General features: G+C 52.8%; 6 protein-coding genes across 6 annotated transcripts; 2 read left to right on the top strand and 4 right to left on the bottom strand.

Moving 5' to 3' along the window:
* Window positions 1–792: 792 nt before the first annotated feature.
* Window positions 793–5,215, bottom strand: J4E87_008608 (uncharacterized protein; the record flags this gene model as incomplete). Its single annotated transcript, XM_049380195.1, has 5 exons — window positions 793–1,214; window positions 1,272–1,902; window positions 1,955–4,932; window positions 4,980–4,993; window positions 5,175–5,215. 5 exons carry the CDS (start codon window positions 5,213–5,215, stop codon window positions 793–795), a joined length of 4,086 nt encoding a protein of 1,361 aa, XP_049230192.1.
* A 1,264-nt stretch (window positions 5,216–6,479) lies between these two features.
* On the top strand, window positions 6,480–7,198 carry J4E87_008607 (uncharacterized protein; the record flags this gene model as incomplete). Its single annotated transcript, XM_049380194.1, has 2 exons — window positions 6,480–6,993; window positions 7,161–7,198. The coding sequence occupies 2 exons, from the start codon at window positions 6,480–6,482 to the stop codon at window positions 7,196–7,198; spliced, it is 552 nt and encodes a 183-aa protein (XP_049230191.1).
* Window positions 7,199–7,417: 219 nt separating this feature from the next.
* J4E87_008606 (uncharacterized protein) lies at window positions 7,418–8,176 on the bottom strand (the record flags this gene model as incomplete). The annotated part of the gene is made up of 1 exon (XM_049380193.1): window positions 7,418–8,176. The coding sequence occupies one exon, from the start codon at window positions 8,174–8,176 to the stop codon at window positions 7,418–7,420; it is 759 nt and encodes a 252-aa protein (XP_049230190.1).
* Window positions 8,177–9,232: 1,056 nt separating this feature from the next.
* J4E87_008605 (uncharacterized protein) lies at window positions 9,233–10,285 on the top strand (the record flags this gene model as incomplete). The annotated part of the gene is made up of 1 exon (XM_049380192.1): window positions 9,233–10,285. One exon carries the CDS (start codon window positions 9,233–9,235, stop codon window positions 10,283–10,285), a length of 1,053 nt encoding a protein of 350 aa, XP_049230189.1.
* A 58-nt stretch (window positions 10,286–10,343) lies between these two features.
* Window positions 10,344–11,269, bottom strand: J4E87_008604 (uncharacterized protein; the record flags this gene model as incomplete). The annotated part of the gene is made up of 2 exons (XM_049380191.1): window positions 10,344–10,496; window positions 10,553–11,269. 2 exons carry the CDS (start codon window positions 11,267–11,269, stop codon window positions 10,344–10,346), a joined length of 870 nt encoding a protein of 289 aa, XP_049230188.1.
* A 4,595-nt stretch (window positions 11,270–15,864) lies between these two features.
* J4E87_008603 (uncharacterized protein) lies at window positions 15,865–16,683 on the bottom strand (the record flags this gene model as incomplete). The annotated part of the gene is made up of 2 exons (XM_049380190.1): window positions 15,865–16,071; window positions 16,120–16,683. The coding sequence occupies 2 exons, from the start codon at window positions 16,681–16,683 to the stop codon at window positions 15,865–15,867; spliced, it is 771 nt and encodes a 256-aa protein (XP_049230187.1).
* Between the last annotated feature and the right edge of the window lie 2,816 nt (window positions 16,684–19,499).

Here is a 19,499-nt window from a genome sequence, read left to right as displayed (position 1 = left end):
GAACTTGGACTTGACTTGCGACGTCAACTTCGTTACCTGGAATAAAGCATACTCTGTGTTCCCATACCAGACTTTCATTCTGAAGCAAGGTCACCTACTTATGGACATCAAGCATTGGGAACATCTTCCACAGGAACTGGCTAAATGGATGCGTGTTGGGATTGACATCGCCCCTTGTAGTCTTCCGGATGCGCTTCTCCCACACGCGAAGACTGACTCTACGTCTACATTGCTAGGAAACCGCTTGGTCGGCGATAAAACATCCTGGGTGGTATCGCTGAACACTGACCGCGTCGAGCCGTCGCCCTTCCCAGACCTTCTCATCGACTATGCTGGCTTCGAGGTGACTAGTTCATTGAAGGACGAAGCCGAGACTCCGCTAAATCCCTTATCTCCTCCGTTCAATCATTACACCACTGAGATGACGGTCGTCGAGAGCTTTTCATTACGCCATCAGTACATCTTCGCCGACAAAGCTTACCCAGAGCAACACCGTTTTCGAGATCGTACAATCGTACAACTTTACGCTCTGAACGCTGCAAGGCGACTGTCGGGATTTGCACGGATCTTAGCTCAAACCAACCGTCCAAATATACGTGCCATCGCAGGGTTTGTACCACCAGAGAGCTGGAAGTATTACGATGATGAGATGCTCAAATTCTTAGAGGCGAGGTATCCGGAGCTGTCTTCGCAAGTCGAAAATTGACATGGAGGTAAAGCGGGATAATGTATGTTACCATTAATCCACGCTACATAGCTACGAACCCGCTACACCCAGAGCACCAAACCACCCTAAGCCCTATCCCACCTCTGCGTCCCCTCCTTCTTCATAGTCTCGTACCACTTCCTCACATACTCCAACCCAGCATGCGGACCATAAATTCTCTTCTCCCACTGCGGCACCGGTGCCTTGAGTCCCGTCTCCTCCTCACACTTGCGCATCAGCTCGCTCAGAGTGCCACCGCGGTCAATCGTATTGTCGGTGCTATAGACGCCCTCTTTGGCACGCGCCTCACGTTTCTTGCTGCGAAGGGTAGATGTAGCGAATTTATCGAATGTGAAGTCGTGCGGATCGACGACGACACCATAGTTCTCTGCGGCACCTTCGGGGGTGACGAGGCGGCGGTGGACTTCTTGTGCTACGCGTTCGGGTGGGCGGGTCAAGGGGTCGCCGAGGCCGCCGCCGCCCCAGGTTATCCATTCTAGTACGTCGCCTGGGGGTGTTAGTTTACAATTGTAGTCCACGCACGCGAACAATGAGTGCGACTTACCTGGGTAGACATGTATGAAATCTTGCTTCGATTGACAGAATTCCATGTTGTCCTTCTCGGCTGGTGTACCATAGCTGTTGTTTCGGTAGACAACCTTCCTCGATCTGCTACCAGGCTTTCCGCCGTTCACGCCCCAGGCCTTGGTCAACCATCGGTCGTCGTGCGTGCTGACATCGCCTTCGCATAGCCATCTGTACAACGTTCTCTGTGCATTACCGCCACGGTAGAAGCCAGCGCCACCAGAATCTGGCAATGCCTCGTTGGCTTCGATGATGACGGGATAGTAGAGCTCGATGTTCTCAGCTGGGATGGACTTGATAGCTGGGAAGAGACAGTGGCAGTCCGGCCCATCACCGATTGGTCGCGCGGGCACGCCACCGAATCCGATTTGGTAGAGCAAGTAAAATTCGCCATCGGGCTTGAAACCAGAGTAGAAGAGATGTGGTGAGTCGGAGAAACCTGCTGCGCAACGGTAGGCGGGGTTTTGTTGGCCAAACAGCGCTTGCAAAACGTCCATGATGCGACCGAGGAGATGAGTGCGGCAACTGACGGCTGCTGGACGCACGGGACGGAGGATGGTACCAGCCGGAATCTTGATGTCTAGCAAGTCATGGAATCCATCGTTCACCACCTACCAGAATTAGTTACGTTTCGTGATAATCTGGCGCACATGATCTACTTACAGCATACGGATCGTAGATGGCGAGCAAATGGTAACCGATGAACATCTTGAACAACGTAATAGACAGATAGAAGTTCATCGAACTGTTCGACTGCGGCGAAGTGCCATCCCAATCGAAAATAAGCTTCCCGTTCTCCTTCTTCATGGAACAAGTGATGGCGTATGGACCAACTCCTTGACCATCGTCGTCGATGAAATCGGTGAAGCTTGACACCTCATCGCTGATCTTGTCATTGATGATCCTGCTAATGGCAAGTTTGTTCTGCTCCAGTAGGTAATCCGCAGCTGCCTCGTATACCTCCAGACTGTAGCGCTCGCATAGTTCGGTGACACGCGTGGCAGCTGTGCGGCAAGCGGTAACGAGCGCCATGAGGTCACTTTGAAACCAGTCTGGTGCACGGGAATTGCGGAAGAGTACCGTCGCTAGAGTTTCGTTGTAGACACCTTTTGTGTACAGCTTGACGATGGGTATTTGAATGCCGTCTTCATAGATGGTGCTGGCGTTGATGCTCATGGAGCCTGGTACCTTTCCTTGCACATCGGTTATGTGACCGAAGTTTGCGGCCCAACCTATGAGATTATGCTCGTAGTAGATGGGGAGTACTACGATGACGTCGTTGAGATGCGATACGGCGCCATCCGTCTGGTATACATCGTTTGTGACGAACACGTCACCTTCTTCGACTGTGCCGTCCCAACCGTCTAGGAACTGCTGTATGAAAGACCCAAATTGACCGACGAGCATCTGGCCACGTGTGTTGGTGATGACATTGAATTCGTCTTGTTGCTCCCGAATAGCCGGGCTCATGGCGCAACGAAGCAGAAGAGCATCCATTTCTCGTCTAATAGACCCCAGTGCAGAGGCGATCAGAGTAGCGATAATGGGCTGCTCTTCAATCAATTCTTGCGCCGACTCTTTAGTGTGAACGGTCTTTCCGTGTTCCTTCTTCTCAGTGGGCCAGATGAGTATGTTGCCCATGGAGTCGATCTTTCCGTAAAATCCAGGAAGAATGAGTGTGTTCGAGTCCATCTCAGTAACAACCGCTGGGCCATGAATGATTTTACCAGCTCCTCCGATCTTGTATCGATCCCAGAAAGTTGCCTCGACTTTCTTACCATTCCAGACAATAATTTGCTTAGCTGTGATGGCGTCTTCGCAAGGTTCAGAAGTATCGGCATCTTCCAGAGGTTTGAAAGCCACCTCTTCGGAAGCGTCGATGACTTTAGCACGCAAGCGCATTGTCTCCATCTCAGCATTCGCGTGTGAGAAGCCGAACTGATGTTGGTGGGCCTCGTTGAATTTGGAACGGAAGATGTCCACAAGCTTATCTGAGTTGTCAAACTCATCAGAACTCAAATCAACAGTGAGCGTCATGGCTTGACCCTTGTAGCGCATATCTGCTTGGTATACGACATGAAGAGAAGCGTTATCGTCCGCAAGCGAAGTCTTCATTGTCTTCACACCGCCGGCCTTGAGATCGAGCAATGTTTCTTTGAGTTCTTCTTCGGTTGTCTCAGAGAATGCGCGAATGTATGTGCAACTCTGCTCATGCGACATCTTCGTAATAGCATCGCCTTGCGCACAGAGCACACCGGGGGAAGGAGGAACAATAACAGGCCAGGAACCAAGAAGCTGACCAAGAGCGTTACCATGAAGTGGGCCAGCACCGCCGAGGGCAACCAACGCAAAGTTGCGTGGATCGTAGCCTTGCTCGACAGATACCAGCCGCAAAGCACCGTGCATGGATTCATTTACCAGGTCGATAATGCCCTCAGCTGCGGAAGCTGTATCAAGACCCATTTGCTTGGCGATCGATTCGACTGCAGCTGTAGATGCGGCGACATCCAACTGGAACTTTCCACCGAGCAGTTTCGATGGAAGGCGACCTAACGCCAAGTTTGCATCGGTCACAGTCGCTTGAGTGCCACCTTTTCCGTAAGCTGCAGGTCCAGGTGTGGCGCCACTAGATTCAGGCCCAACACGTAGAGTCTTCGTGAAGTCATTGAATATCGCGATAGAGCCACCGCCGGCTCCTACAGTATTAACATCCACGCTGGGTGCTCGTACTGATAGGTGACCGATCGCGGTCTCTCGTCGGATGATGGCATCGCTTCCCGGAAGTAGAGCGCAGTCCGTGGAAGTTCCGCCCATGTCGAACGTAATGAGATTCTTGTAGGGCGTGTTCTTCGCGATGAGATGAGAAACAGCCTTGACGCCACCTGCTGGCCCACTCATGAGGATGCGCACCGGTGTCTCGCCAGCAAGTTGGGTTGAAGTCAGGTCACCGTCGGATTTCAAGATGCGGATCGTGTCTGTGTCTTTCTCGAGCTTCTTTTGCAGGTTCTGCATATAACTCTTTACCACCGGTTTGACGATGGCGTTGGCGGCTGTCGTGACGGTACGCTCATATTCTTGGATCTCCGGTAGTACATCTGTGGAAGTGACGATCTCGACATCTGGCCCAAACTCGCTGCTCAATATGGCCCTGATGCGTTCTTCATGCGCGCTATTGGCGAAGGAATTGATCAGAGATACGGCGATTGCTTGCGGTTGTTGTCTCTTCAGATCCTGCAAGTCCTTTCGTAATTCGTCCTCATCCAGCTCGTAGAAGACTTCACCGTCAATCTTGATACGCTCTTTGACTTCTACAGTCCTCTCGAGAGGCACGAGAGGGTCGGGCTGTTCGTAGTGCATCCATGAGCCTAACCCGCCTGGTATCTGGCTTCGTCGTGTGGACAGTATGTCCTTGTGACCCTTGGTGACGATGAGACCGCATTTGGCGCCTTTGCCTTCGAGCACCGCATTGGTACCTGTGGTTGTGCCATGGTGTATGTACTCGAACTTTCCATCCCAGTTGTACTTCTCTTTCAGGATTTTGCGTGCCTGTTGCACTCCGTCTTGCACACCAATAGACTGATCTGTCGTGTTGGTCGGCACTTTTGTGCGTACCGCTTCGCCGTTCGGGGTGATGACGCAGACTAGACTCGATTAAAAGGTGAAGCTACTTTGTGGAAAAGGGCCGTACCGTCGGTGAAGGTTCTAGGATTGTGTTAGCCGCGCTCCTTGACATGGGCCGTGTTCAGACAAGCCGCGAGGTGCTGGCAGCTGTGGATTCGGGGAAGTTCTGCATGTTCGCCGCCGGTGCCAGGAAGAAGCTAGCGGGTGGGCGTCCAGGCCTCCCACCGGTCCATGAGGCAAAATTGAGGCGATCATTACTTACCCTCCAACATCAACGCCGAGTCTGTAACCAGGCGTAGCCATGGTGTCGTATCCAAATCGCGGTTCAGCGATGAGGTTGAGTCTATCCCAGTCTTACAACGAGGACTGGATGATGGATTACCGGGTGGCCCTGCGTCATGCTATAACCATGCTTTTTTGGAGCTGCTGCTAATGCGCCGAGGCCGCGCCGAGCATTGTCAATTACAAGAGCGTTCGTGCTATCAGAGGCTCCATTGCCGCTGTCAGACACTGCGCCCTACCCATAGTGGCAGTCACCATTGCGCTTGGGGAAGGCGTCAACGGATGCCGCAATTACGGCACTGGCGATGATTGGAATGTTGAGGATGATCGGTGTTAGCTATCGTTTGGATGCGGGGTCGGTGAGAGCTAATTGCAGTCGTGTTATCTTGGACTATCTGCCTCTGCCTCTGCCTCGGTGCTGCAGAAGCTGCCGTTATCACCGAATGATGCTTGACGCGAAAAGTGGACGGGGATGCTCGGCGCGTAGACCGGGGGCGACGCGTTTCGCTTAGGTGCTTCCGACAAGCTCGCGAAGCGTCACACTCCTCCTCATATACATCATCACGATTTCTATTCATCAGCAATGGCGCTCGATAGCGCGGAGAGAACTACTGACGCCGTGCGCACACACGCGGAGACTAGACGCGATGCTCTTCTCACGCCAATGAGATCCGACGTCATACTTGATGACGTCACACATCGCTCTTTCTACTGCTATTCAGAACAAAGAGCTTTGGCAAACCACGATGACGCAGCATGACAAAGATGCCTTTGTTTGACTTCGATTGTTTCCTTTATACGAAGAATCAGCTGTACACCGATCTGAGAGCACTTGCCGCAGGATGTCTCCAACATCGGAGCAGTCGACCATAGCAAACTGCTACGACGATCCCTAACATCAGCAGAAAGTTCAATGTAGAATAGTGAACATGGCCTCAGCTCTCCGGTACCAGTTCTTACAGACCCTTTCTGACGAAAGCGATGATGACAAACACGTAATTATACGTTTGTACATCGCGCTAGATGAGACCAACACCATACGCGACGTGAGTGACGACATTCAGGTTTCAGTCGCCGATACATACTAACATCAAGCTAGCGCTTTGTGATCAAAAAGGTCACGACGGATGACAGAGTCATCTTCAACGAGCGACAGGCAGTTTGCCGTATCATCGACACCCTTCCTGATTCCGGCGCAATACTAAAGCACAGGTTCTGGTCGTGTCATGACCATGGCGAGCATATCGGTCCCACTTCCAAACACAGTTACGAGGTGAAAAGATATATGGACTATTGCTCTGCAGGCACACTATCCGACATCATCGAAGAATACAGTGCGGAAAAATGGCAGCAGGATACCGACGACCAGATTCCTGAGCCCATGTTTTGGATCACTCTCATCACAATCTCAGAAGCAATCTACAACCTCACGACCGGATTGACGTACACGCCGGGTATGGACGAAGCAGCAGAAGCCTTTGGGTGGATACCAAAAGTGCATCGCGATATCAAGCCTAGCAACATCTTCCTCATGGAACCTCAAGAACCCTTCACTTCTTTCCCGCGACCTGTGCTAGCAGACCTCGATGACATGCTCGAGCTCTTTGGATATGAGGAGTACACCAAGAAGTACCACTTGTTCACCCGAGGCTACGCTGCACCCGAGAACAATATCGAGCTGCACACCCTGGACCCCGACTCTCGAGGCTTCGGCTACTTCCAAAGGCAGCCGCTCTCCTGCAAAACAGATATCTGGTCTCTGGGCACCGTACTCTGGGAGATGATGCACAGTTTTCTCGGTCCCCACAAGGCTCAAGGGCTTTGGCACGGGGCTATCACTAATACTATACGTTCAGATCCATCTCAAAGTCGCTTTTTTAAGCATACTATTCCCGTGCTAGCGCCTACGATGGATGAGCCAAACTATACGAGGGATTTAATCCAGATATATGAACTGTGTAATCAGAGTATACCCGCAAGAAGGCCGACGGCGCTAGGTCTTAGGAGGTTGGTGGAGAGGAACATGAGGAGGGCGCAGAAGTGCTTGGGAAGCTTTGAGGGAGATGTGGAGGAGAGAATGAGGGTTAGTCATAGGAAGGAAGAGTTCGGCATGAGGCCCAACACTGGGCTTATGAAGAGGCGACGTGGTCATGGGGTATGAATACATAGCTCATATAATCGTACACAATGCCGTACCATCACCGGCATTCCACCAGATCATATCTATTTCGCAGCCATCATCTCCAAGAACTTGTCACCCAGCGCATTCGCCGCCATTGGGTTATCACCAGTAACAAGCTCCCTATCCACAGTAATACTTCCCAAAGACTTGGCAACACCCTCCTGCATATCCGCACCCTCTTCCCTCAGCGTACCCTCAACCTTGTCGATCTCGCCACGGAAGATCGTCTCCATCAACTTCTCCTCGGTATCCGACCAGCTCGTCATCTTGTAGCCAGCGTACTCAAACTTCTTGCTGGGGCCGTACTTGGTACTTAGGAAAGCCCAAGGTCCGTGGCAGATGGCCGCAGTGGGCTTCGACGAGGTGTGGAAGTGTGTAAGTATGCGACCGAGATCCGCGTTGTCGCCCAAGTCGGACAGGGGAGCGTGACCACCAGGGATGAAGACACCGCCGTAGTTCTTCAGTTCCTCGTCGCTGATCTCGGAGAACTTCTTTGGTCGCGAGAAGCCGTTCTCTTTCTTCATGCGCTCGATTAGTTCGAGCTCTCTTTGCTTCTCATAGTAGTTTCCGGCAAAGGCTGCGAGAGATACGCTGAGGGGGTCTGGTGTGGGTTCCTTGCCCTCTGGTGATGCGAATGTGACTTCGTAGCCGGCGTCGAGGATCTTTTGAAGAGGCTTCGCTAGCTCCATGAGGAAGTAGCCTGAGTCTTGAGATACGGTCTTTCCATCCCTTCCGGTGTTGTATAGCGGGAAGGAGGACGCGTCGGAGAGCACGATGAGGACTTTCTTGTTTGCCGCCATGATGGTTGATTTGGAGTTTTATGTGTAGGTTGGTGGGAACTGAATGTTTGTTGTTTTGAGATTTGATAAGTCAATTGGGTATCAAGCTGTGTTGTATAAGAGATGGGAAAGAGCGATACGAGGGGTTGGTGTATATGTTTATGGTTTTCGCTGCAAGGTCAGTATGACGTAGGTAACTTCTGTGCTTTAGCAACGTCACAGCCACCCTACTCTCCACTTGGGTAGTCAACGTGTTGCATAAACTTCGATGCTCTGTCTCGGATAACCTCGGCACAATCTTGCGTCATCGTCCTGATGGGCGACCTTGTACGCGAAGAAGACACGTCGCGTCGCGTGTGAAGGCGGTTCGTTGCATGACTCGTCCCGCATCGCGAGATGACTCGCTTATGCCATTCATCTCAATTCCTCAACTCCTCCAAGCATTCACTACCAACGTACGCAACTGCAAGAGAACGAGATACATATGGTCAGGCTGCTTAAAAAAACGCCTGTAAAGGTGTCCTGGATATGTCAAAAAGCACACTGGGCCGTGCCACGAGAATTCAGCAGCATCACACATGTGTCCACAGCACAAGAATCGCAGTCCTGGACGCCTGAAAGTCGTGCAAGAGCCTTATTGAGGCCGTCGCGTTCAGGCAACAGTAAAAACACCAAGAAGACAACATCACAACATCACGCATAGTCTGAATCATCATGTAGCAAAACAGATGTTATATCAGGCGGACTCCAGCTAAATGATGCATCGATACTCAACGCTACTGACATTGCCACTCACCATCCTGCACACCATCTACTATGCGCTTCAACACTCACGTGTTCTTTCTTTTTTCCATCCTGTCAATTGCGCTAGCGCTGTGGGATTCAAAAGACCCCTGTCCCACTACCATCGAGGCAAGAATTGATGCTGACCCTTCCCGGTCCCTCGACGACCGCTATCCATACGACGTCACACCCTTCACAACCTGGGACTCCGTCCACTCAGCCCTCATTTCCTGCCCTAACATATCCACCCTCGACATCGGTGTCTACGGGTCCTGCAGTACATGGCCCGACCGGATGAACCTACCGCTCAGCCCTTTCGGCGGTGAAAAGTATCCCGATATCAAATCTTTGAAGGTTGAAGGCTATCAGTGGGAGACATGGCAGCATGAGGAAATTTGGAAAGGGCCGAAGTGTCTAGCGCCAGGCAAGTTGGAATGTTTCATGGACACATTGTATTGGGTCTACAAAGGCCATTGGATAAGCTGGCTTGGATGGCGCACTCAATCGAAAGAGCAGTGCGAGAAGACCAACGCGGAGCTTTGGCTTGACGCAATGAACTGGACGCGTATCGAGGAGCTTTCTGTGGACACCGTCCCGGAAAGCGTGCGGAAGGTTCTCTCGCAGTCGCGAGCGTTGCGCTCGCTGAACACGACAGACAGCGAACTCATCCTCGGCTTGCCAAAGAACACGCTGACGCATCTGTCTCTTGTCAACGGCGAGCGCGACACCGTCCTCTTCGAAGATATTCTGAACCAGCAGGGCGGATCTTTGGAGAGTCTTGAGATGCGCTGGAATACTGAGCATCAGCCATGGAGGTATGACGGCGATCTCGACGACGAGATTCAGATGATAAGAAAGAGCGCAAAGCAAGTCAAGCATCTAAGTATAAACATCTTCCGTAACGCTAGCAGCTCACCCTTGGAGACGCTGGGAAAGATCGTTTCCATACCCACGCTACGAGAAGCAGACTTTTGGATAGACATACTCGGGCCACGGGAGTGGAGTTACAAAGAGCTCCGCGCCCTCGGAGAACAATACGCAGAGGCAGAAGGCGGCAGATACCTATTTCTCAACAAAAAAGATGCGCTGAATATCTTCAATTACATGCGAGACAAGAAGCAAGGGCAAGAGCTGGAAAGAGCAACTTTTTGGATTGGTGACTGGACACGGAATTGGCTCTGGGAAACCCCAAGAGCGCATGTAAAATGTGAAGCGAAAGCAGATGTTGATATGGAAGACTGGTGTGTGGTGGATGATCAGTGGCCACACTACCCGATGTCCGTGCTCACTCCACGGATAGAAGCCCTGGAAATTATGGACACGGATTTCCGATGTGGAACGACATGAGCTCTGAACCTTGAATCTACGTCGGCTTCTCGGTAGATACATGCACATGTTCACGACTTTAGTCGTGACTGACGGTGGGATCCCATGCGCAGGGCTCATACACTCCAGTATCCAAGCTCTCCATCTCTTCGGCTGTGAGCTCGAAGTCGTAGATCTGGGCGTTCTCCTCGATGCGAGATTTGGTCACGGATTTGGGGACCGGTATGAATTCCTGTAATCGCAATGTCAGTTTGCTCTCTCACAAGAAATTATTGTAGTTATGCTCACCATCTGTATACTCCATCTCAGCAGTATTTGCGAAGGCGTCTTGTTATACTTCTTTGCGAGTGGCTTGAGCAGCGGATCGTCGTTTTTTGTTGCGCGCACGATTGGACTGTATGCTTCGCATAACACACCTCGCTGTTTGCACCAGTCTACGATGTCTGGACGCGCGAGCCACGGGTGAAGCTCTACCTGATTGACGCTGAGGACTCCACCTTTGCCCTTCCCCTCTTTTGCCTCCGTCTCTTTGATCCACGCTTCCAACTCATCTAGATGATGCACGCCGTAGTTCGAAACGCCAATTGAGCGAATCTTGCCTGTCTGCACACCCTCAACGAGCGCTTTCCACGCACCGATTCGGTTCTCCTTGCCGCCGTAGGGACTGTGCAGGAGATACAGATCGACGTAATCAAATCCGGTGATCTTGAGGGTGTTTTCGATGTGCTGTTTCGAGTTCTCGTAGCTCATGTCTTTCGGAGGGATCTTTGTTGTGAAGAATAGCTCTTCTCTTGGAATGTCCGACTTCTTCATGCCTTCCGCAGATGGTTGCTCGTTCCGGTAGGCGACGGCAGAATCAACGTGGCGATAGCCGACTTTGAGCGCGTGCTCAACCACCTCGGAAGCGATGTCTGCTGGTGTTTGGTAAACGCCATATCCAAGGACGGGGATCTTGTAGCCTGATGGCATGGTCTGTTGCGAGTTGATGGTAAGCCCTGCCATCATTGCTGATGACGTATGGAAGGACCGAGGTGATCTGGGAAGGGGCAATTGAGAACGTAGATTTGACAATCTTGTGAGGGCAGCAGTACGCATAGTACCTTTGCAACGGAATGAATGGAAATAGTTATATATCTTGAGCGGCTGTTGCCTCAAGGACGGGATGATACCTGTAGGAGTATACTCCGGCGAATCTGGAAATAACGGACATAAAGCGCCAAGGCCGAAGACTAAAGACGCGTCATTAGCAAGATCACCTACATAGCTACACCGTATAGCGAAACAAAACTTTATCATCGTCAGTCCATCGCACTTTGGAGATACTTCATCGTCACCGCTTCTCTTTGGGCCCTTTTACTACCAAATTAACCTCAACGGCGCATACGCCTCTTACCACGCGATTCGTCCCAAAACGGCAATATTAATATCAATTCGCAGCCACCACTTAAGGACATATGACGCAGCAAACAACCCAATGTAGCAGCACATAATTAGGCAAATTGCCGCTCTTTCCTGTCACTCTGCAACTATTTACCCAGTGATCACCGCCGTTATTGACGCCTCTTACGCTCAACACATATATGCGAAGCAAGACAGGCATCGAGCTCCCAGCTCTCATGCGAACCCCAGGCGGCTTCGCGGGCCTCAGCTGCACGGGATCCGAGATGACGGGCCCTTTGTCAGCGCTAGAAGGGCCGAAGAAGATCTGGAGAAGACGCTGCAGACTGGCGAAAGCTGGTGGGGCGAACGCACGCGAATAGGCGCCTGACACTATGGATAATTACAATACCACGTTGCGCATGCGAGCCCACGGACCTGAAACGTCCCGACCCCCCTCCTTTTTGGACCTCTGGGTCGCGTAAAGAGTATGTGCTTTCTGCAAGAGGATAGCAGGTTGCAGGCCTAACTCGTTCCTCCGACACACCGATGGACTGGCCCTTGGTTCGGCACCCCGGCAGCGTCTCAGGAGTCTGTTTACGTTTCTCAACTCCACGGAGTGTAGCACGACAGCTTTCCAACATTAGCCGAAGAGTTTTGTACGACGGATTTTCGATGGATGCCGATCGCATTATCGGAATAGAGATCGATCTTTGCCGTAGCCTTGAAGCTTGTCCGACCATGAGCCTGTGAACGAGTGGTTCGGCAGCCTGTAGTACCACCGGTGAGCCGTGAAGGGATGCACGCTGACACGACACGCACGTGCAGGGTGACTTCATAGGGTCTAGCATCTGGCCGCTTCTGTGCCACCTCTAGAAACCCATGCGATGCGGCTAAAACAAGTGCAGTTCAACAATATTTGCCATTATCGACTGACTCCGTCTTCTGGGTCGTAGAGACGGGAAACACTTCGCTTCCACTCCTTTGCTAATGTGGGGCGTAGATCATGAAACACTAACCCGGTCGAGTCGTCAACTGCAGCTCCTCTGTCATTGTCACATTGCCTGCCCTTCCGTCTACCTCACGACCCAGTCAAACCGTTTCCTGATCTGTTTCAACCCCTCGACGCAAGCCTCAACCGTCGCTCAATGCGTCATTCATAGCTACAGGGATCTTTTTCCACTGACTCTGGTCGTTGTCTTATCGCGTGTTCGGCAATGCGGAGGCGATCCCGAAGATTCGAACAATGTCACATACCCCGAGTGTACTAGTCCGCATCCTGCGTCTGAGTCTCGCCGCTATTGGCACTCATGCTCGGAAGAAGAACGTGGAACACTGTCCTGCCGTCAGCGGTCAACGACTAGCCAAGTAGAATGGCGGTAGGTTCCGATCGCTGCGTGATGCGCGACGACGCAGGAACGTGGGGGTATACAGCACACGCGGACGACGAAGCTTACTACTGGCCACAGCGCGTTCTCGGAGGCTTAGTCTAAGATGATAAGCAGCCTATTAAGACTTCTAGAAGAAGTCTATCAGACTAAATCCTGACTCTTACCACGACTTCCATTGGCAGTTCTACGCGAAAGGCCGCTACCAGCCGTTTTTCAACTCGAGCGCAGGGCCGTTCGGGCCGCTGGCGACGTCGAGCAGAAGTAAGCTGCGTACATGCGCAACGAACCGGTCTTCATCGCGGTCCGCGACTGCCTTGGCGAGCGGATGTAAGCTGACTAGGGCTTGTGACGTGAAAGCTCCCTCCTTCCGAGCAAGCCACGGGCGATCACCAAGCAAATCGTTCGTCGCCATCCACCAGATTTCGAAACGCGCTGACCAGTCATAGCCACCAGATGCATGATATTACACCGCGCGGTCCATCAGCATCGTCCTGATTCTACTTCTACCCGTGCTCGTGCTGGATCTGGTAGATGTGTGGTACACGTCAGACCGTATTCGAAGCCATTGTCGATGCGTCGATTGAAACTGCCGCGAAGGTCTCGGTGGCATCATGCATGGAGCTCGAGCTTCTGACAGCAGTGCTTACACTCAGTACGTAGACGTCGTCCACCTGTTACATCTACAGTGCGTATAGGAGAGCACTCGGCGCAAAGGATGTCGCAGCACTGAAGGATATAGACAGTGTGACGAGAGTTCTTGTCGTGCATACCGGCGCCACCCGTGCCGTTTGAAGAGCGACTGGCAGCTTAAGGGGAACTCAGGATTGCGGGGCCCTTGATTGACAGATACAAGGCCACGGCGCGCAGGAGCCGGTGTTCCTGCTCAGATCCCCACATGGTGTGGAGATGTGATACTATCATCCTCTATACGTCTGTGGTAGTCCATCAGCCGGGGGTTGATACGGCCGAGCTCCTCTTCTCCGCAACATCAGCATGAGCTCAGTGCTCGATGTCAATATCAGAATCTACCCACATACGCAAGTCGGCACAGCGTTATGTAAGGACCGTTCATCTTGCTGATCTCCTTGGTCTACGCCCCAGGAGACCGCATGGCACCCGTGCCTTCCAATCGCACTGGCTAAATCAGTCTGTCAGTGCTTGGTGCATCTGCCGAAGAATGGTCTCGACCAGACATCACTAAGAATGTGAAACTACCTCAGTAAGATAGTGGCAGACGCAGGGGATGATGACGAGGATAGGTACGGTGTGCGTAGCTGAGACCCCCTAGCATACTCGCGCTATGAGCCCATGCATACTACAACAGTGGCATGTAGGTAAGTTGTTACGTGCTCGCGTGGAGAAGGGACTGTACCACGTAGCTTACACATAGGGCTGACTATGCTGACCAGTCACGAGCTTGGAATGGAGGTATACGAGGGATGCTGGCGTCGATCACGCCTTCTTACTACTAACATTTCTTACACAAGCACCGATATACTCGGAAAAGTCGGAGGTAGGAGGCACACGACCCATGCGTACCGTCATAGCTAAGCAAATAGCGCAGCCACGGCGATGATGCATCTTACCCAGGCGACAGAACAGAATGCGCAGTGCTATACGTAACAGACCCGAATGCGTGACCTGCATCATCAAGGCAGACTACGCGCGCATTGGCATTCATCGCGAAAGCACGTCATGTCCCCGTGCCCTTTGACAGGATTCACACGAAGGAACGCACAATGTAACAGTGTCCATCGCTTCTCCATAGCGGGCAGGGCACCAAGACACGAAAGGCCCGATTGCGGCGCCGCACCCATCTCCAAACCGTCTGCGCGAAGGTACGGCACCACCACCACCGTGCCGCCCTCAAGACACGCGAGCCGCGCGGGTGAAAGCCCAAGCCCCAAACCTCTGCCGCAAAATACGGTTGTCTCGTGTCCACTAACCACATGAGCAGCCGCGAAAAAAATAAATAGAGCCCTGTCAAGACATAAGCGAACCTGTCACAGCGCTTTCTATTAAGACATCTGAAACCGGTGCGCCAAAAATCGATACAATCGTGATTGCGGCACGACTGTACTGTATTGCGGCGCAGTTCGGCACAGGTGGGTGTGTGGTAACGGAGATGGGTGCCCCGTTGAAGAAGGAGCGAGGGACCAGAACAAAAACGAGGGCCCCACAAGGCGGCATAAGGTTAGTTAGGGCGGTGCGAAAAGCGCATGCGCGAGCGACAGAAAGGGAAAATGAAGAAGGGTTTAACGGTTTTGGGAGACAGATACGCGATCTCGTTTTGTCTCATTCCACGTGTAGATGCAGACGCGCTGTCTTTGAAGCTTGCAACAACCGAAAAGACGCGCAGCAGGGATATGTAATGTGCGCGTGTTGCACATGGGGAAGCAGAAGAAGGGGGCCGCGCAGATGGCCTGTGAGATCTAGCTGCGACTCAACGACAGGAAAGGAGATGAAGATGATCGTTATATGTATTTGAAATAAGATAACTCAACAAATGTAGTTAGTTAAGCAAGGGTATCGAGCGAAAGAAGAAGATAAATGACATAAAAGGCGAACGTTAAGAAGCGTTGCGCGCTGGTTGCTGCTTGCTGTGCCCCATAGAACTCCCTGACCCAAGCCCATGCAAGCCGCCCGTTTTTTTTTCTCGCTTTGCTAAACGCCGGTGTGTCTGTGCCGCATCGCGGGAAGCGTTTAGACTTAGACATGTTGCCCCGATGGGACAATCCCTAGGAGTGGAAGAATCAGAAAGGAAGAGCGATGCGGCGTGGTTTACCCGCATCCTCCTGCCGTAATAAGCGAGGCTGACACTGGCGAGGTTGACTAGGTGGTATGGTGCTGGTGCAGGAAGGGAGGGAAGTTCATGGGCGTGGGCTCGATGGGGCTCATCGCGTAGGGTGCAAAGCCTTGCTGGACGTGCTGGACGTGGTGGTCGAACTGCGTGTAGGGTATGGGTGTTGGATCGATCTCTTGCCATTTGCGAGAGCATTGGCGTGCAGTCCATTTTTCTTCTGCGCCGTAATCGAGCATCTATAGGAGTTAGTGGCTGTTACTGGGATCGGTGGTGGTGATGCATACCTTTTGCGCGATGATGTCGAACTTGTTTTGCACCCAGTAGTCATGGGCTTTGCGCAGTGCTTGGACGTCTACTTCAGTCCACTGACGCATCCGTTCTTTTAGTCGCTTGATACGCATCTGCAGTGCGGGTATCTGGTACTGCCTGCCGAAGTCTTTGACAAAACGTGCTGCGATATCCTTCCAAGGCATGTGCTCTTCCTCTTTGAGCCGAAGAAGTAGACGGTCTTCCTCACTGAGTTCAAACTGGGACGATATCTGGGAGTCTGACCGCTTTCTTCGCTTGGGCTCTTCTTCTTCGTCGTCTTCCCTCTGTCGCTTGGTTCCGTGCGAACGGGGTGTCTCCAGGGGTAGAGGAGCGATCGGTGTGTACATGCGTCGGGGTTGTGGCGAGGGCATGTGGCTTGACGATAGCTCTGTTGATGGCTCACTCACTCGGGGACTGTGGGTTGGGAATGCCGGATAGTAGGCTTCGTGGTTCGCATGAATGCCTAGTGCGTTCATCGTCCAGGAGCCGTCCACTGCGGCCGAATGCAACGACTCTGAACCGCTGTGAGTCCGGTCCATGAAGTGAGACTGTCTCCTGTAACGAGAAGTGGGCTGATGCAAGACAGTCCTTGCGTCGGATTGAGGCTCTTCAGATGGCCGTGTTGACTCTGGTACCACGGATTCCCGAGAGTAGACGGTACCTGGAGAGATGGCTGTTGTTGAATGCGTAGTCGACACTGGAGCTGTTGCTGAGTAGTAGGATGCAGACGCAGGCGGTGACAAGTTGACCTGCGCCGTGTGTGGAGGTATATAGCCATATGAGGCGTATGTGGTCTAGACGACGGCATATGAGCAGCCGATCTCGCAACAAGGGTGAAGTACAAACCTCGCTATGGCACTCTGGGGCCGAAATTGAGGGGGCATACCACCCAGTAGTCGGCTGACAGTTGAGCTCTTGAGAAGGCAGAGGGCTTTCTGGCAAGCGTGGATTGTATGAATGGAATGACTGTGGAGACATAGTGCCAGGCGAGGAGGCCAACGCGGGGTAGTACTGAGGGTGGTAGGGACTTGGCCAGGACGAGGCTGACTTGTCTTGGAGATGATGCGGAGGGAGGATAGCACCTTCAAGTATGATAGACATGACAACTGCGGCTGCGGGTAGGATTTGAAGAAGCTTATGTGCTGCGCCTTACTGCTGGTCGCTAATGTAGCAGACTGGAGACGGGCGGTAGCAAGAAGAGGATGCGGCGCACGGTGATGATATTCAGGCTCGAGCTGGACGACTAGGCTAGGGGAACGCCTCAGTCATATTTATCAAGATGGTAGCGGTATAGCGGCCTCGAGTGCAGGTCACTTCTAGTGCGTCAACTCTAACGTGCCACCCCCAGTAGGCTTTGAAGGATGCTGCTGCGCACTGACGGTCAGGCCTGCACGTTAGCGCCCCGAGCTTTCACCCTGCTCTTCTCTTGTCTCTACGTGGTTTGGCGGCCCTGACCCCAGCATGCCATGCCTTGCGCTTGAGCCGCGAATTGGCCAGCCATGCAGCGTTGCTCGACGGTTGTGTCCGGCCCATTTGCTGGCCCGGAACGCTGCGCTGGGTTTTCTAGGTGGTGTCCTGCAACAACGGTGATCATGACCGTGTGGGCGTCGCGGCAGCCTTGCTATCGGATTCCGCTACACGCCTGGCCGGCCAGGGTGTGCCCGCTACACGGCTCCGTGGCTAGTGCGCATACCTGTGGTTTTTTGAGGGTGGAAGTCGAATGTAACCTTCAGTAAGGCGGCCACCCTGACGTCGGCCCTGACGTCTGAGACTCCTCCCACAATCGCGACCCAGCGGGTTAATCTCTTTTCGATGCAGCGTGATATTGACGAACCTGTCTGTGCTGGCGGCGCCATAGGATGCCGTCAACAAGGGGTGCACTCCATCGCGCAGCAACGAGGAAATTTGGCCAGCCGTGTCTTCCCATTCGGTGCGCCTGGACAGCTGTGCCGTCGAGCTGCCTCAAAGCCAGTAAATTGCCCCGCATAGGGTGCGTAAGCTGAAAGCGAAGGACGCGACGGCGCTTAAATGCACGCTTGCGGTAATTTCTATTGGCCGCTAATATACGCTTTGGCTGGGCAATGACCGCTAATTCGCCCCTTTCGTCCTTGTTCCCACCCTTCCAACTCACCTCCTCTTCGTCGCACCTCTCACACAGCACTCGCTCACGATATCAGCGAAGATCACTGCCACCACTGCTATCCACATCACGTCGCTTGCTAGCGTGTACGTCTGCCATGTCGATTCTCGCCCCACACCACGGGTCTGCTCCGTGGAATACCGCCGACAGCGACCTTCCGCACAATGCTCAGTGGGTGTGACCCCCCACCGCCATGGTACATATCTGCTACTAGTCAATCTGGGCTGTGCGTTGTTGAACGGCTAAAAGACTTCGTTTGTGCGGCGGTCCAGTGCCCGAAGACCCCGCTTCCTTGTTGTCTTCCAACGGTGATCCTCACTCGTTACTTTGTCTGCCGTGTTTCGTCGGGGGCTTCGTATCGGCAGAATACCTGCGACACTTCTTGTGTTGAAGAGCGTCCTTCATGGTCTTTCCGTGAAGTGGAGCGTGGGTGGTGCCTATGGTGACGCACTGAACTTTGCGACCGCAGCAAGCGGCGGCTCCAGATCTTGGTACACTGCCTTTTGACTCTTGATATAGCTGCGACTCCATTGTTTTACGTTCGTCCTCCGACTTGCAGTTTCTGTCTTGCTTTTTTTATGGGCGCAGAATCTGCCTTGATTCACTCAGCCTTCCCGGTTGACAACCGTTCCGAAGTGAAAATGGAAACATACACGTTGCGGCACTTGGTGGATCTGTTCTATCGCGGGTATTTGCAATAACTACGCCGTACACCGTACTGTTGCACGCGGCTTGAGGGGCTGGATCCGCACTTTTGCCTGAGATATTGCGAAGTGACGAAGTTGGCCACTCACATCGCAACCACTGCATGTCCGCCTAGAGTCGGCAACGTCTTCACCGTTACGGATGCGGAACACATATGACCTTCTCGAAGTATACGTAGGTACAGCGAAGGATTGCGTACCTGGCCTAAGGATGCTGCCATCCGTCCCGCGCGCCACGTTGGATGCCTTGGAGTCCTGACCCAGGCGTCCATGATCTTCGCCGCAAGAAACACCGATATGAGGCTGCGAGTGGCACCTATGCGGCGCTGTAATTCACTATCCGACTTACTGAAATACTGCGACGGACTTCCGGACGATATAGACGCTCGTTTGCAAGGCTGTGTGGGCTTCGCATCTCGGAATAGTATCGGGCGTAAGTTGAGCCACGATGTCTGCTTGGCTCGCTCGCTGCGCCTCACACCGCCCGACTATTATCGTGCCATACATTTGG

The sequence above is a fragment of the Alternaria ethzedia genome, assembly GCF_023757985.1.
Source record: "Alternaria ethzedia strain BMP 0044 chromosome Unknown scaffold_27, whole genome shotgun sequence".
Lineage (NCBI taxonomy): Eukaryota > Fungi > Ascomycota > Dothideomycetes > Pleosporales > Pleosporaceae > Alternaria > Alternaria ethzedia.
This window is presented reverse-complemented; position numbering and strand designations above follow the sequence as displayed.